The sequence below is a fragment of the Meleagris gallopavo genome, chromosome 11 (assembly GCF_905368555.1).
Source record: "Meleagris gallopavo chromosome 11, MGAL_WU_HG_1.1, whole genome shotgun sequence".
Taxonomy (NCBI): domain Eukaryota; kingdom Metazoa; phylum Chordata; class Aves; order Galliformes; family Phasianidae; genus Meleagris; species Meleagris gallopavo.
The window spans coordinates 15,732,733-15,747,903 of NC_139414.1; the positions used below are offsets into that span (position 1 = coordinate 15,732,733).

A 15,171-nucleotide genomic window follows, 5' to 3' on the forward strand; every position below is an offset into this window, starting at 1 on the left:
TGTGACTTTACTGTTCATAAATATCTCAATTTAAGATCAATGTGGAGGTTAAATAAATGAGAGCAATTGTTCCCAGTGTGGGCAGTGTTCAGCCCTAACCCATTTCTCTATCCTCTGCTAGGCACTCTATGGTTTTGTCTTGACTTAAAGCATTATGGCAAGATTGCTATGAAGTCCTGATTATAGTAACATTTTTACTCTAATTAACTGCTGTGTGTCAGATTTCTGACACTGGTTGCCTGCTTTTGCAGGACCAATCTGCAATTTTGCTTTATAAAAGAAAGCAAAACATATACGGAAGGTAGCCTTGGGAAATGTATCAGACTCTTGGGAAACACAGTCCTTTTTTATTGGCTCTTATTATTGACTGTTAGGAGAGGAAACCCTGTTTGCTTTGTGGAGGATTTTTAATCTTAATTCAGGCGTACAGATATAAAAATAGCAATAACAACCAAGATGAAGTTTAAAATGAACTGAAAAAGTAATAGACCAAAAGATATTTAGGCTGTCTAAGCTTATCAACAAGATACAATTTTACAGCACTCCATATTTCTTTTCTTTTAGCCACATAATCAATGAGCTGATAGAAACCGAGCGCGTTTATGTGGAAGAACTTCAAAGCATAATAGAGGTAAGAAAATCTGTACATTCTTCTGATGCTTAACCTCTAAGTCATCACTGGTGTTGCACATCTTTCATGGGCTGAGCACTCTCACCTGCCACTTCGTGTTCAGAGAACACATGTTCTCTGTCAACAAGATTGCTCAGCCTCAGAGATGGAAAATAAAGGGATGTTTTGAACATCTTACCTCAGGGCCAGAGGCACCTTCTCTTACTCCAGCCCATGGAATGATGAAAGTTGAATCATTTTCAATGTTATGGTCGGATAAATAGTTAGTAATGGGCCTTTTCACATCATCAGTAAGATTTAGAAACAGCATCCTTGTTTTCCAGAGGGTCAGAATCTAAGTTTCTCTGAATGTATGTTTGGAACATGATTGAGATAAAGGTAGGCCATGTAGTGTCGCAACATTGGCTCAGTCTTGTGTGTATTTGTGTGGGATCTGAAGGACTGACTGGCATCTTTTTGCAACTATGTCGTTGCTTCTTCATCCAATTTGATTTGTGGGAGCTAACAGCTCTGATGATTGATGTATTATTCTGACTTTAAAATCTACACTCAGAATGTTCTTCTCTCAAAAATGTGTATGCAAAAAATACAACTGAGCTTCTATAAGAAACAACCAAATAATCATGTAAAATACCACAGTCCAACAAATAAAACCAAACTAACCTTTTTGCAATGAAGCAGTGTAGCAGAGAGTCAAGTGTCTATCAAACTTAGCAGTTTCCATTCCTTTTGACTAGTAGGAACATGATTTAATCTTTTCTGTTGATCTCATAATCTGTCCACTTGTGGTTAAGAATGTGTTTGCACAGCTATCAGGTGTAATAGCTCTGGAGAAAATGAGAAGCATCAGAAAGTCATTAAGCAACAAAGAAATTGGCACAGGGAGAAGCCGTTGTATGCTCTGCTGAGAAAAAAAGCACACATACTTTGGGGCTCAGATACACTATTTTTTCCCTGGTAAAAATAACCTGGCTTTATTTTTCACTCTCCTCTGCAGGGCTATGCTTCAGAAATGGACAATCCAAGTTTATTACATCTGATTCCATCAATGCTCCAGAACAAGAAGGATATTCTATTTGGGAACCTCCCAGAAATCTATGAATTCCACAACAGGCATGTGTGAATTGCTGGTTGTCCTGAGCCCTTGCTGCTGCTGATGCTTCTACTGCCTTTTTACAGGGTGCTTTGTTACACCCATGTGTACACAGGCAGGAAAAGTCATCCTCACTTTGCCTCTGTGTGTGTCCTATAAAACCCATGTGTAGAGAATACCTCTGAGATCATCAATTTCATCTATTTGTGAAAGATTATACCCTTTTGTGCATTCACGAGTGATTTCCCTTGGCATTATTAATTTTGAATGTCTCTAGTGGTAAATATTTTTTGTCCTCCCTTGGTAGTCTGATAAATGTCCCTTTGCAAACCTGGTAAATGCTTCCTAAAAGCTTAGTGCATTGACTTCCAGTGACTGCAAAAATGGAATACAGCCCATATTTTCACTGCTTGCTGATTAAACAACTGCATCTGACAGAGCTTTTCTGTCTTTTCTAGCTGTTCTGAAACATGCTCGTAACCAAATGGGAAGTGGGTGTTTGGGCCACATATTGAAAATAAATCACAACAGTCAGAAGAACCAGATGTATCAGATGCTTGTGAGCAGATGAAGACATGATAATATTGGTGTTTCAGGCAATCAGCTGTGAACCACATTCCTGTTTTCTTAAATATATATAATATCTTTCTTTGTGTGTCAGAATTGTTATGTCCCACATTGAATCCTTTCACTACAGGAACATAGACTTTAAACTAGATTTACATGGAAGCTAGCATGTGTGAACAGAATGTTCCATTATTGTTTCCTTTCCTTTCTTTTTCACAGGATTTTCCTTAAAGAGTTAGAAAATTGCATTGAAAATCCTGAGCTCCTTGCCCGATGCTTTTTGAAAAGGGTAAGCAAATCCTTTTCAAGTTTGTGTGAATATGCATGTTCTTATCCAACAATACTTACAGATTAACTTTTATCCTTTCACTCTGATTGCTTCTGTGAATGAGGGAAACTCATAGAAGCAGATATTCCCAGTGTGTATTTTGAAATCTGAGCCTGCTTACTGGCAGGAAGAGATCCGCTAGCAGTGTTTTACAAATGTATTTTAAGCTCTGATCGGAAAAAAAAAAAAAAAAAAAAAAAAAAAAAAAAAGAGATCAAAATGTCAACTTTCATATCAGATTAAGATATGATGCCCAGAATTTGATGTACACCTGGCACCACACTGCTGTAAATAAGCAGGAAATGATATAACAGCATATTGCTCTGAGTGCAAATAGCACGTCCTATCTGTGTCATCTGTCTCTTTTCTCTACACCATTCAGGAGACTTACTTACCTGAAATTGATTCAGTAGAGTCTACCACCTTCCTTGTATGGTGAATCTCTACCAGCTCCATAACTCCAAGACCAATTCTTTTACTTGTTCGTGCTATTTAAAAACCAAGAGAGATTCTCCCCACTTGGATGAAGTGGTGGGGGTTAGATGTTTATTTAAAGTAGTGTGAGATCAATATATGAGAAAACCCTAAGCCTTAGAGTGGTGGCTTTGGTCAGATACATGCATCTTTGCTTCCTGTGGATTTCATACCTAAGTTCTGCAGCTCCATCCTCTGAGAGCTCTCGTCTATGCTCCCATTAGTGTGGCTGTTAGCTCTGTTTCCTGTGACCCAGCAAAAGGTGCTTGTTTGTCTGGCACTCATTCAGAGGTCCCACTAATCAGAAAAACCTGATTTGGTGAGTTGCTGCTGCTTTCCTGTTTAATTTTTATTGATGAGGAACTGTATGGAATACAGATGTATTTGGATGAAACCTACATCCCCAGTTCTCAGAGGTGTTGAGCACTGCCACAACTTCAAGATTTCAATGAGAAATGTGAATTTTTCCAAAGAACAGGCTTTACAAACAGGGTTTACAAACAAGTCATGCTGAAGGGCATCGTACCAGTGTGTATGTGATTATAGTCAGCTGAACTCTTCTCTGTTTAGCTGCCAGTATTTAGTGCCTGAGTAAATGGCATTACTAAGGAATATGTTGTTAACCTAGGATTCGGATGCTGAGCAGGAAAATATTGTGGTGAAATCATTATGCAAAGTAGGATAAATCGTCATTGAAGAATGCAGGCCATTGAAATCCAGGAAGTGCTGAAGAGTCTATATATTGTAAATATCCCTGGACTTGGAAGATAGAGAGAAATTCATAATACAAAATTGATCCTATTATTCTGCAGAAAGATCAAATTCTGTGTTCCAGTTTTGCAGCTTATGACTCTCTGTCAGAACAGCTGCTGAGCCAATTCTCATTGTTCCACCAGTATAAAATAAGCTACAATAAAGCTTTGGGTCATGTATCAAGTGAAAGAAAATCAGTTCTTTTGTAACCTCTGCTTATCAGCTTCCATGGACTAGTCAAACAATACCAAATATATCTAATAAGAAATTAAACCATGTATTAGTTAAATCATGTATTGGCTTTTTCACTATTTCAAATTTCGCGCTAACAAAGCAAAAACCTGTCTCTGGAAATGTCTCTGCTCACATAGTAGCACCTTTGATTCAAGGAATTTCCCTCATGTACTGTTTTTAGATGAAGCCACATAAACTCCAGAAAGTTGTTGTTTCTGTTGGACTGCCTTAGGAGGCACAAACAAAAGCCTGGTTGTGTGTTTGTGTTCCCCATGATTTGGCAGCTTTTTGCATCTTCCCACTGAGCAGAGGTTTCTGGCTTGCCCTGTGAGTTATGACTGTGTTTACTGTGGCATGGGGGAAACTGAAACAGATGCTCTTCAAGGAGATGTCTAGTTCTGAGAGGAAACTCACTTTGTTGCAGATTCATTTCTGTGTTTCCCCACCCTTGTACTGGTGTAACCTTCCTGCCACAACACCATGGTGGGCCTATGATTTGAAATAGACTGATTTTTAGATTCATACTTTCTGAAGAATATTACCCTGTCTTAACACACTTCACCTTCCAGAACTGCTTGAAAGTGTTCCAAGAGCTGCAGTAGGATGCCCTTGTGCCTGGCTGAGTTCCCTCCATCCCCTGTCTGTCATTCCCCTGCCATGTCCACCCACACCCTCCCACCTCCACCAGTGCCACCTGGACAGCCATAACCACAGAAATGAACCCTTATTCTCAGGTTTATTTCTCAGGTCCCCCCATCCTGTCTGGATGGGAGGAGCAGCACGTGAAGTTCCTGTATACTTCTCCTCTCAGACTTCTCTTCTGGAACACAGCAGCAAAATCAGGTGCAAGATGAACCAGAAACTACACTCTTATCCCCCTTTACACTTTGCCTGTCCTTGTTAGGATATGAATATGAACTGAATCAAACTGCAAGTAAACTAGATCAACTATGTGCACACGGTGGCTTCACTATCACCACGACACCTGACCTTGCTTAAAGCTCTTTGTGATGAGGATGCAACAGATGCTGAAAGATCAGATGTGTACAGAAATGCCTATTCAAGTGGTATAGTGCTATACCTTCCAGCACCATAAAAGCAACAAGAGGAGCACTTTAGATTGATCTTCCAAATATGGGGCAGGGAAGAAGGAAAGCTTACCAAATCAAAGCAGGAATTCTCAAGAAGAAACAAAAGCTATGTCAGTCACGCTGCTTATAAAACAAATGCCAAATGAGATGCTTACCTGGCAGAAGTGATCTGCTGTGAATTACCAGTTGCTTATTCATATTGAAACAAAATGATTTGTCAGAAACCAACATTTGATCATTTAGGCAGCTGACCAGAAATCTCAGAGTTGGATTTGCAGAGCCATATTCTGATCTCAAGAAAAATATAAAACCAGCAGCCAAAAAAGATAATTGAAACTGTGAATGTGTGCCACACTGTGAGTGAAAGCCTGCAAAGCTCTCAGCATGCAGCTCACTGTGGGAAGGAAAGATGAGCATGGTCTGAAAGTACCAACAGGAAGTCAGAAACTCTGAATATCGAAACTGAAATGTGTTAAATGTTTAAGACTGGGATTTGAATAATTAGATAATTAATTATGTCTTGCAATTTTAAAGTCCGAGCCTAATCATGTTATCAAGAACGTTCTATTCCTTACACTACTATAAAAATTAAAGCTGACTCTGCCTGAGCTGGTGTCACTGATATGTGCAGTGGTGAATTGTGTTGACATAGGACAGTTCCACTGTGGCAAGTTACTCATGAATTGTTTATCATTTTATCTTTTCTTTATATTAAGCAGATACTCATCTTTTGCCCCCCCTTCTAAGCATCACTGTTTCTGTTCTTGCCCAGTCCAGTTATATTTCTTTGGGCCAGGAACAAATTGTAATGCTTGATTACACTTTCTGATTATTTTATTTTTCTGAATTTTACTCCCTGCTAACTTCCCTCCAAGGCAACATGTTCAGACAATCCTATTTAGATGAAAAAAACTCTATGCTTCTTTTGAAACAGCACCATTGGTGTTCTACAGAGAGTGATGGAGCTTTTTTTATTGCACAATCCTTGACACAGTGAGGTGTTGCACAGCCCTGCTTTTGTCTGATTCATCAAGGTTATGCCAACATGAGACTATAGAGGAAGACAGATAGCAGTTTCTTCTAGTAGCTCTATCCAAAAGAAAATGTTTTCCCCGTACCAAGAGTAGGCAGGCACTGGTCAGTGCTGAAAGCATGGAGGAGTGAATCAGAAATACCTTTCCTTTGTTTTTCGCACTGTCTTTGATTCACCAAAGTCATGTCCACCTGGGTAAGTGCAGACAGAAAGGCTCCAAACTGTTCACATACAGGCAGTCTTGCTAAGGAATCTGTATGGTACTGCTCTGCAGTGGCTTGGTTGTAGGGCTTCTGAGCAACTGGGCTTGTAGTTAGCGAGCTAAGAAACTGGCAGAGGAACATCTGCCTGTGTCCACCCATATAGCCTAGAGACCTTGAAATCTCTTTAGGTTTCCACTGTGATTCCCTTTGTTTTCATTGAGGTCAATGAGATTTTGTTATGGACTTAAGTGGGAGCACCTGGAGAGTAAAGAACAGGTCAAGTGGATCTATTGCTTCTAATCTGGATAGGACAGAGTTTAAGTGGTTCTTCCTGTCTGGCCTGTAACATCAAAATTACCACTTACTGGTCTATGCCAATAGCATTAATAAAAATCTTATTTATTTATTTATTTATTTGTTTATTGTTTTCAAATAATCTACTTCCCTCTCTGAAAGATAACAGTTTTGCAATTAGGTTATGTCTTTTAAGTCTAGTGCCTGCTTGATTTGTGCAAAAAGTGAGAAAACATCATTTTCTGGTTTATGTAACTTCACAACGTTAAAGTGCGGGTCTGGTAGCTTCAATATATTTTTACATACAGACTTACGACCATGAATTCATTACTTCTATGTGTTAGGATGGAAGGCAAGAAAAGTCTGACTCATGGCAGATGCTCTATTGATTATTTACTACTTTAAGCTCTCTTTTTCTTGCAGAAAGAGGACCTCCAAATATATGAAAAATACTGTCAGAACAAGCCAAGGTCTGAAGCTCTCTGGAGACAGTGTGGAGACAGCATCTTTTTTCAGGTGGAATTACACTGCAGACTAGCAGCGGGAGACCATCAAAACTTGTTTTCCTTCTTCCTCTGCTTTAGAAAATTTACAGAAAACTGCAGACTTTTCTTGTGCTTCTTATACTGATGGCAGGTGCTCAGTATGTGTCAATGTGCTCTCTATAGTAGACTAGATAGATAGAATAGTTCCTGGACAGGAGGAACTTCAGGCTACAGCCAAGCCAAACAATTTCTGGCTTCTCTGCAAACCCCAGGTGATTACATTCTCATGAGCAGGGCATGCCAGATTTCAACACTAAGTTGAACCTTTGATTAGCTCTGTTTTGATATGTTTTCATTGTGGTGTAAGTAACCTGGAAAATCCTATGCAGATAGAGCAAATTTCTCTCACAATTCACAGACATACCACCTTCAGATTACCAAATGATAATGATCTTGGTGTCTTGCCTGTGTTTCAGGAAACAATATTTTTCCTCTTTGTTGTCTCTTGCAGGAATGTCAGCGTAAATTGGATCATAAGCTCTCACTAGATGCGTATCTTTTAAAGCCAGTCCAGAGAATCACCAAGTACCAGCTGCTATTAAAGGTAACTTTTCCATGCTGATGCAAAGGATTCCAATGAACAGCTTGTTTTACTTATAGAATTGCTTATCAGTATTATTTTCTGGAAGACTGACTGGAAATCATCTCTTACTTCATCAACAAATACTTTTTTATGCAAAATAGCAACAGAGTCAAAAAAGGACTACTATTTCAGGATAAGTACTGCTGGGGGAAAATAAAATAGAGTATTTTATGTAGCAAATATTTTATTGTTTTATTTATCTTTAATCAGAAATTGGAATTGTTTTCATTTGCTCAGTGTGGCTTTACAGTTTAAAAACTGGAATTGATATTCTCTATCCTGTCTCTGGCATCCAACTTCATTTACCAGAACTCTTTCAGCTCTCTGAACCTACTTACTCTAGTTGTGACTCAAACCTTTCAGAAGGAGCCACTCCTACATTTAAAGCCCCAACTAAGAATAAATAAAGCAGGTTTTCTACAAGATGAGTATAGGAGCTTCCCTTTTGACTGTTTGGAGCTATGAGACCACTGTCTGTGCTTGAAATTCTGGTCAAATTGGGCCAGTTTAAGCTATGTGAGGATCTGGATGGTCATTCGCTTCTGCAGCATTTTTGTGTCCTCTTACTGGATAACTATAGAATCCAAAAATTGAAGGAGGTTGTTAAAAAGCATGCAGCTTCGCTGAATCCATTACAATTGTATCAACTTAATCTAGAAATAAATTTGGTTCAATTTCTTGAAACTGTTCTGAGAGAGAGAAGAAAATGTCAAAGTGTTCAGAAGAGCAAGAGTAAACCAGATTATATTTTTAATTTGAAAAATGCCTGTAAATATAACAAGATCAAGGAGCAAAATTCTCAAGCAAAACAGGTTGCAGCTATTGGGGTTGAGGCCGGTCAGACCAGTTTTATACTTAGCAAAACATTGGCAAGAACATTTATTTTGTCAGGGATTATGAGATCTATGAAGATGGTGCACTAAATCTCTGGTAGCAGGAGCTTTTATGGGTGTAGGAAAACAGAAGTCTGAAGAACTGGTCACAGAGAAGTGCCTTAGTGGTGTGCCTTGATGCTCTGTGATCAGACTAGTTTTAAATTCTGGGTCACAGTTATGAAGCCGGAGGACTGCAAATCAGTATAGCTAATGTTAAAAAGCACTAGCCCCACTATACAGAGAGCAGGGATCCATAGTGGAAACTGCGCAACAGGTAACATAAGAATGCATCCTGCTTCTAGCCTCTAAGACCCGGTTACCTCAGTATTTGAGGACAGAATCCTGCCATTTGGGATCTTCCAACTGCTTTGAGATTCATGTCTACTCACAACTGTATGAACTATTTGTGGATTTGTATCTATTAAACATTTTTCCCCTAGATGCTTTTAGCAAGGACAGAGAGTCTGATTTTGATCTCAAGTGAATACTCATTGCCAAGAACGACTTTCTACAAAATAAAGTAAAAAAAAACGAAAACACAGTAACATATATCTGTGCATCTGAGTGAAATTCTAGGCTTCTCTACAGGCAGAAGTGCAACAGGCAAGGCAGCTTGTAGCATTTAAAAACAGAAGATTTTTGTATCTTTCATAAATTGCAAAGGTTGTAACTGTTGGTTCAAGGAAAATAATTAGAACTAGAACTTTTCAAGCAAATAACACATACAGAAATAACAGAACCTTGTAAGGAGCTCTACTGGGCTAAGTAAGGTGTTGCCCTTAAATATTTGAGGCTAAGTCACATTCTTGAAGGATGCTCTTCAGTGGCATGTTGTAGTTATCAAGAAGATTTGCCAGCATACGTGGGGGTGGGTGGTGAATGTGGGAAGGAAAGGGCACAAATGCAATCCTTGTGAGTAATCACAGACAAAACTCATTTGTAAGTGAGAGGCAGCAAAAATGAGTGACGTAATTTAAGAAATCTCTCTATGTGAAGTAATCACAGAAATTGATCCCTTAAAAGGTTTGATTTTTTAGTTTCTTTGCTTTGGGCACGTGCTTCTATTCTTGTCAGGGATTTTGTGTCTTGTTTTTGACGCGGAGATGGGAAGATGGAATGACTTTATTTCAAGCAGAATTTAATGTTTAATGATTTTTTTTTGCTAGCTACCAACATCGTTCTTCAAAATGACTATCCCTTAAAAAAAGTTTTCACATTTGCAAATACAGATCTGTAATCTGTAGTGGAGAAGTATAGAGAATAAGAGATGGGAAGGATTTGTAGTAATTTATCTCATTTCCTCCCAAAAAATTAACATCTGAAAACCTTGTTTTATAGATCAAAAAATCTTCACTTCACTTAATGTAGAGAAGAAAGATGTGTGAGATAATTTGACCATAGTCTAAACATCTATCCAGGAATTGTTTTTTTTTTTCCATGCAGAATTTCTTTATTCATCATATAAGAGATTACTAAGACCTCTTGATTGGAACCTCAAGCTTTACAAGATCAGACTAGAAATTAATTAATATTTTCAGTAGTGGGGATACAGAAATCGGAACACATTCTCCAGGAAAATTGTGAATTCTGTAATACCAGAAATCATTATACTAAGATTGAGTTTCTTTTCTAGCAGGTATGAAGTAAAAAAAAAATTTTAAAAATGGAAGTAGTTTTGTGATATATGAAAGATGATTGTAATTGTGTAAAAATGCTCCTATTTCATCTTGAATAAACCCACAAAACTTGAACACGTGAAGAATTTCAAAGTATTCATCCTCAGTGACAATCCTGGTGAATGTTCTGTTTTTATTTTATCCTATATTTCCACTACTTTGTCTATGCAGCACAAATTTCAGAGAGGCCTGCGTTGTGTTGGCTTCTGATATAAGAAATTTTCAAACAATTTTCTCATCATTGTTTCATCAGGAAATGCTGAAATGTAGCAAGAATTCAGAGGGTACTGCTGAACTGGAAGAGGCCTTGGCCACAGTGCTTGATATCATCAAATCCGTAAATGACTCCATGCACCAGATAGCAATCACAGGATACGAGGTATTATTTGTTGTTGCCCTTACTGTTGTCTTGACTCATACAATGTTCTTTATCATCATGGATCATGCTGTGCCCATGGCTGGTACACTTTGCAGGAGCCTGTCACATTCTTGAAGGATGCCGTTCAGTGACATGTTGTAGTTATCAAGTAGACTTGCCAACATATGTGGGGGTGGGTGGTGAATGTGGGAAGGAAAGGGGACAAATGCAATCCTTGTGAGAATCACAGACAAAACTCATTTGTAAGTGAGAGGCACCAAAAATGAGTGATGTAACTTAAGAAATCCGCTGAAACTGTCTGTGACCCCAGTGCAACTCAAGCATTTCGAAATCTTTTGCTCTTAGGGGAGAATATTTGGATTTGCTTTAAAGTGGGTAATAGAACCCACCCCAGTGACTGGCAAACTTATTATCTGAGATGTGAAATAACAGCTACAGTACAAATGAGGCCACAAATGTATATATATATCTACTGAAGCTCCACTGAAGTCATATCACTTACAAGATCTAGTACAGAACATGAAGTGAGAAGGTGGAAATGACTTCTTCAGTAAGAAGTGGAAATGACTAATGTATAAAGGAGAAGCATGTCTGATGACATAAGGCCTGAGGGTGGTGTGATTGCCCATTTTGAAATAGCTAAAGGGCAAAAAAGTAAAGGAAAGAATGTAAGGTTTGAAGAATTATTATATCAGAGTAATAACCTGAGCACCAGAAAAACAGTGCAGAATGTGACTTCCAGAAAAAGTGCTGGAGTCTGTACTGTGTCTGAGTGGAAAGAGGTAACTTTATTTTGCAGGATAGAAAGGCTTCAGAAGTTTCAGAAGATTTGTATATTTATCTCTTTTTTTTTCAAGTGCATCTCCATCTGATAGCTGAGGAAATTATGCCTGTTGTGCCAGCATTATTTTATAAATGAATTTAAATGTGTGCTTAACTATGTATCATAGACCCACAATTTCTTCTCCTCATTCCACCTGTCCTTGGTGCTCAGCTGTGATGGCCAAATAAGCATCTCCCATTGCTTAAAAAGCCACACCCCTTTCTGTGGACTTTTTCTCATGCAGACATGGTAGAAATACTTGCCAAAAACACCTTCAGAGACAGATACTATGCCAGTGGAAAGGCAGGTTTTGTGGCAGCTGATGAATGCTCCTAATCGCATAGGCAATTCTGTTTCATGGAGCTGTGTACGTACAGGCTTGAGGAGTTGAACTCGTATTTAACGTTGGTGTTTTGTTTTTTTTGTTTGTTTGTTTTTAATGTTTTTATTTTGTTTGTTTTTAGCCAACCCACAAAAAAGCAGAGTAAAGGATTTGGAAAGTGGAACATTCTGAGATGTTTTCTACAATCATTCTAACTTTTATATACAATGTGGCCTGGATAGTTTGTCCATTGGCTATGCAGCAATTAGCCATTCATACATACATTCATACATATCTTCCATCTTCTATAAGCATGAGATACAGTGTATTGTTCTAACAGCAAATAATTGTATCTGAGATAGGGTTAAGATCATTCACCTTAAACAAACTTCCTTTAGGACAAAATATCACAGTCTACTAGCACAAGTTATCAGAAATAGTGTGTTTCTCTACTTCTGTCCACACTGAAGACACTGCCCAGGAGTTTTAGGCTAATATTCAAAGTCTTCTGCAAAGTCTTGCAGAGAGTCATAATAACATGCCTATATGGAGTAGAACAGTACCTAAACATACCCTTATTTTGCAGTTAGATCTAAGGTAGAGTGGTGAGTGAGAAGAAGACCAATTTGCAATCTGTGCTTTAAGAAATCATTCCCACTCAGAGCCATCATCTGCCCTCATAATCAATAGAACATAGCAGTGTTGAAAATATGTCTTTTGATAATAAACTGAGCTTATTCCCTAAAATTATTATGCAAAGTACTGCCAGTTAAACTTGCCACTAGCATCATTATGCTCATCATTACTCATTGAAGCACATTACTATGCGGATGTAGCCATGTCCTCCATATCCACAATGTACTACACTCTGTAGCACTCTAATACACTATGAGTGCAGCTCATAGTGCCAGCCAGTTTGGCTCTGGATATGTACCATACCCACATATTATTACATTCTTTAGTACTGAACTGAGCTGTAAATGTTTTGTTGGTGGAATCTGAGTGTGGTCCTCATGTAAGGTCTTTAACTCAGAAAGGTCTGTTTCCTCTTTAGTTTCATTCTCCCTCAGATACTTTTATGCATCTCTGGTGCATTTGCTCTCTCTTTGCCCAAGGCTGTACAGCACTGCAGAGTTTACAGAGGGTGAGCTGAGAAGCTATTGACAAAATGCTGTTTTGCAATGGGAGAGAATTACACACCTCCGTAACTCTAGGCACCAGTCTGTGTCTTCAGACATCTAAGTGTCTTTCAAGATCCTGCTCAGGGATGAATACATAAGAAGATCATAGCAGATAAGAAACTGAACAGAGAATCTTTTAGAGTCAAAGCATTTGCTTGCATACCTTCACTAGCTTTTCATAATGGCTTGGAGTCAGGAGCACTGAAACCCAGTTCTTGTCAGAAAAGCTTGCTGCTTGTGTGGTTATCAGAGGGGACAGCTAATGTATATGATGTAAGTATGGTACTGACTCTAACTATTAATTGGGAGGCAAAGTGGGAATTATGGACATGGAAAGCAGTGTGTTAAACATAGTAGGAAGAAACCACACAGGTTTAGCAAGATATGAGTAGGTGGACTTGCAGATGTAACGTCTGCCCTCTGGTAGAAGGGATGAAGGGATGCTTGGGCACATGCTTCTGCCCAATTGAGGGCTCTGTGCCTGTGATTAACCAAGTTTGGACATAATGTATGTTCTCTCTTTTCCTTGCCTGCTAGGGGGACGTAAGTGAACTTGGTAAGCTGTTGATGCAAGGTTCCTTCAACGTGTGGACTGACCACAAGAAGGGTCACAACAAGGTGAAGGACTTGGCAAGATTCAAACCAATGCAGCGACACCTCTTTCTCTACACAAAGATGCTGCTTTTTTGCAAGAAACGAGAGGAGAACACAGATGGTCATGAGAAGACAGCTTCATACAGCTTTAAAAATTCATTAAAGGTAAAAAACGTGGTAGTGGGAAAGGAGAAAGAAATAAATTTTTTGTTCCAACACTACAGGAGACCTGGAGTTATCTTGCAACACTGAGAATGGAAGCTCCCATTTAAGTTTTGATTTGGAGACAGACCCAGTCATATGCGCTGTGAGTCCAGATGTGAACCTTAGTTTTGCAACTCAATACAGCCTTTTAAAAATGCATCTTAGGGGAGACTGAATTTAAAGACTATTTGCATTTTCCCAAGTCCAGCATCTAATTTTCTGTTTTGAAACAGATGAGCACAGTTGGCATCACAGAAAATGTAAAAGGAGATAACAAGAAATTTGAGATCTGGTATAATGGCAGAGAAGAAGTCTATATCATTCAGGTAACAACAATCCTTTATTTCTGAGGACTACACTTCTTTTGAATTGAATTATTTTTAACAAAGTTTTCAGTTTCATGAATTTCACTGTCCTGTACAGTCATGAAATAACAATTGAAATCTTCATTGTTGTGTTGGCTCTAAAATTACCAATATATCATTGTATATATATTTTGTATATACCAATATATCATGTGAACTTGGGAAGAAAAGAAAGCAAAGTAATGGAAAACTACTTGGAAGATTGGACAGAAAGGCAAGGACCGGACCTTAAATTCATGGTAGCCTTTCCATCTTGAAGAGTATCCTTTCTTTTGATCTGAAAATCTAGCCATGGAATTTCATTCTTACGTGAAACTGAGAGCAAATGTATGTTAGGATGTCCAAGAGGTTGATAGCATGCTTTGATCTGCTTTGCCTTTTCTTCTTGTGTCGTCAGGCATCTTCTGTTGAGCTGAAAAACACCTGGATTTCTGAGATACGCAAAGTTCTAACAGGACAACTGGAAGCGTGTAGAGGTAAGACACAGTGTGATCTGATGATGTTGCCTTCTTCCTGCAGCTGTGTATGACAACTTGGAACTGGGATGACTTAAAACGTCATTCATTACTAGCAATGAAACCAGCAAGAACTGAGCTTCTATGCAAGAGGACGAGTTGGATTACAAGAATAATTATTCCATTCACAATTAGACTGAGGAATGTGATTTTCCTCTGTTCTCCCTCTCAAGCATAATGCTAGAGACATTCATTTTTATCAGCACACGAGGAGATGGGAGCCCAGTCTTCACTCTGTGTCTTCCTACAAGGCTGACACGAAAGATCTTTCCACACAGATGAGTGCACACAGCAACTTCTTTTCTCTGTCTCATACTTTATTTTACTTCTTTTGGGTTTTGGGTTGATTGTTGTTTTTTTGTTGTTGTTTTGTTTTGTTTTGTTTTGGTGGGTAGGCAGTTTTAAATC

At 38.6% G+C, this 15,171-nt stretch overlaps 1 protein-coding gene across 4 annotated transcripts in view; it reads left to right on the top strand.

Moving 5' to 3' along the window:
* MCF2L2 (MCF.2 cell line derived transforming sequence-like 2) overlaps nt 1-15,171 on the top strand; it is a 147,580-nt gene that overhangs the window by 108,211 nt on the left and 24,198 nt on the right. For all 4 annotated transcript variants that reach the window (XM_085232533.1, XM_085232534.1, XM_085232535.1 and 1 more), the window contains exons 16-24: nt 565-631; nt 1,629-1,744; nt 2,511-2,580; nt 7,125-7,217; nt 7,698-7,790; nt 10,634-10,759; nt 13,623-13,844; nt 14,117-14,209; nt 14,646-14,724. In XM_085232533.1, the coding sequence (XP_085088659.1) occupies nt 565-631; nt 1,629-1,744; nt 2,511-2,580; nt 7,125-7,217; nt 7,698-7,790; nt 10,634-10,759; nt 13,623-13,844; nt 14,117-14,209; nt 14,646-14,724 (959 nt within the window). The remainder of the gene's footprint in view (nt 1-564; nt 632-1,628; nt 1,745-2,510; nt 2,581-7,124; nt 7,218-7,697; nt 7,791-10,633; nt 10,760-13,622; nt 13,845-14,116; nt 14,210-14,645; nt 14,725-15,171) is intronic.